The sequence below is a fragment of the Etheostoma cragini genome, unplaced genomic scaffold (assembly GCF_013103735.1).
Source record: "Etheostoma cragini isolate CJK2018 unplaced genomic scaffold, CSU_Ecrag_1.0 ScbMSFa_1019, whole genome shotgun sequence".
Lineage (NCBI taxonomy): Eukaryota > Metazoa > Chordata > Actinopteri > Perciformes > Percidae > Etheostoma > Etheostoma cragini.
In genome coordinates this window covers 1-2126 of record NW_023265029.1, presented here as the reverse complement: position 1 = coordinate 2126, position 2126 = coordinate 1, and the positions used below count along the sequence as shown (strand labels likewise).

General features: G+C 40.5%; 1 protein-coding gene across 1 annotated transcript; it reads right to left on the bottom strand.

Moving 5' to 3' along the window:
- Nucleotides 1–1213: 1213 nt before the first annotated feature.
- On the bottom strand, nucleotides 1214–2121 carry LOC117939750 (E3 ubiquitin-protein ligase TRIM21-like; the record flags this gene model as incomplete). Its single annotated transcript, XM_034865205.1, has 1 exon — nucleotides 1214–2121. A coding segment is annotated over one exon (780 nt), but the record flags the coding sequence as incomplete, so codon positions are not given.
- Nucleotides 2122–2126: the final 5 nt, after the last annotated feature.

Genomic DNA, 2126 nt, shown 5'->3' with positions numbered 1-2126 from the left:
TACACCATGAGCAGAACTAGAGATACAAGCCTGACATATCACGCTAATGTTCCTTCATTCATGATTGTGAAAACACACACACAATCACGCACACACACAAACACACACACTTTTGAAACTGTGTGGTCAAACAGGACTTTCACCCAAGAGAACGGGGGGGTTTGTGGCCGATTTGAAAAAAAAACAACAAAAAAAACAGGTTGCTGTTTCGGAAGTGAAGTAACGTCTGATTTTAACCATAGACTGTTAATTTTATACATAAATACTTCACATTAAAAGCTTCCAACTGGTGAAATACACAGGAGGCTCTTATTGTGAAGAAGCCACAGGAAACACAACATATTCGTAATGAAACGTCTGCGTAAAGCAGGCTGTGTGTTCAGTGGTCGGTGCTCAGGTCACTGCTCACTCAGGCCTTGTGTTCCACAACTGCTTTATTCTACAGGTTTCATTTTTACAATCACATTTTTACAGATGTTTTTGACTTATAAACCAATCTTACCCAAGGTAGCTATACGCGACCTATTTTAGCCCTAAAAGACAGACCTTGAATGTTGCCTGTATATTATTTATCGAGTTCATTTCTTCCGTTAATGATCAAAATATTCAAATCACCTGTTAACCCATTCCTCAAATTGTTAATTTGAATCATATATGTGTGTAAATGTCTAGTTTATTAGATATGTTCAATGGAGCTTTTAAACTGCCTAGTCACCTGACCCACCCCTGCATTGTAGAGTTGGTATGATCCAATTTGAGGGGCGGGGCTTCAGGCCTATATAGTCTGGCAGAGAGCATGAGACAAACCTGAGGGAGTAGGACATAAGTCCGTTAGACGTCTTCAGTAATGACTTGTCTATAAGTCATTAGGAAACAGTGTATGTTTTTTATAATGTGATCTTTTTGACTCACATCACTTTCTTTTGTTTTGTTTGCCTTGATTCAGTTAATTTCTGTATCACTATCTTGCCTTTTCGGCCTTACTTGGGGTTAAATATAAATATCCCCTCTCATCAACGTCACCTTGAGTGTTTTTTCACGACTACTTGCTACCTATCTACCCACAACAACAAACAACATAACCAAAGTGACTAATAATGAACCAAAACACTTTTCAGATAAAATCAATACACGGTATAATGACACATATTGTGTTCTGTAGACACTATAGACGTATACAACCCGTTCTCAATCCGAACTGACAAAATACAGAATACATTTAATTAAAAGAAGATTAACAATCAATCAATCACTACATTAATAAAAGATAGAAACTAAGATCTAAACTAATTATTAACACTTGTTTCCCTAAATGAAAATGAATAAATCAAAGTTAAGTGATTACTTGACTCTGACAGGAGAGATGATCAGAGGGGCAGAGTTTTTACCACCATTGTTATTACAGGGACTAAAGTATGGGAAGAGTTTCTCAGTGAAGGAGCAGCCAGTAAAGGAGTAGATAAGAGCTGCAGCATCTACGTCATAAAAGGAGACCAGACCCTCCTCATAGTCCACAAACACCCCCACCTTCTGAGGAGGAGACTTCAGAGAGAGAAGGACTGAAGGGCCAGCAGCAGCTTTGTACTCATTTGTATTTCTCAACCATATCGTCCAGTAACCATCCTCAGTGCTCAGTATGATGTCTCCCTTCCTGTTGATCGACTCTCTGGCCACTCCTAGATCCCATCCAGTCTTTCCTTTAACTTCAACCTCAAAGTAAAATCTGCCTGAAGAGAAACTCTGTTTTCCTAAAACATTAACACACTTAGAAAATCTCTCTGGGTTGTCTGGGAGATTCTTCCTCACATCACCAAGATTCACTTGTGTTCCATCATCAGACAGGATGAGTTGAGGATTAGCTGTATCAGGATCAAGAGTCACATCCACTGCATACTGCTGGACCCTCTTCAGCTCAGACTCAACCAGCTTCTTCATCTCTTTACTGAGTGTCTCCTCCAGCTGAACCACAGCTTTCACCACAGTCCCGTCATATGATGATGGACGGACGCTGACCTCTGTCCAGTCCTTGGTGGGTGGAGATTGTTGGATGTTTAGGGACTGGACCCCCTGGAGAAGATGGAGGTGGTCTTCAGAGCGTGAGAGCTGCTCCACCTCAGTGCTTCTCT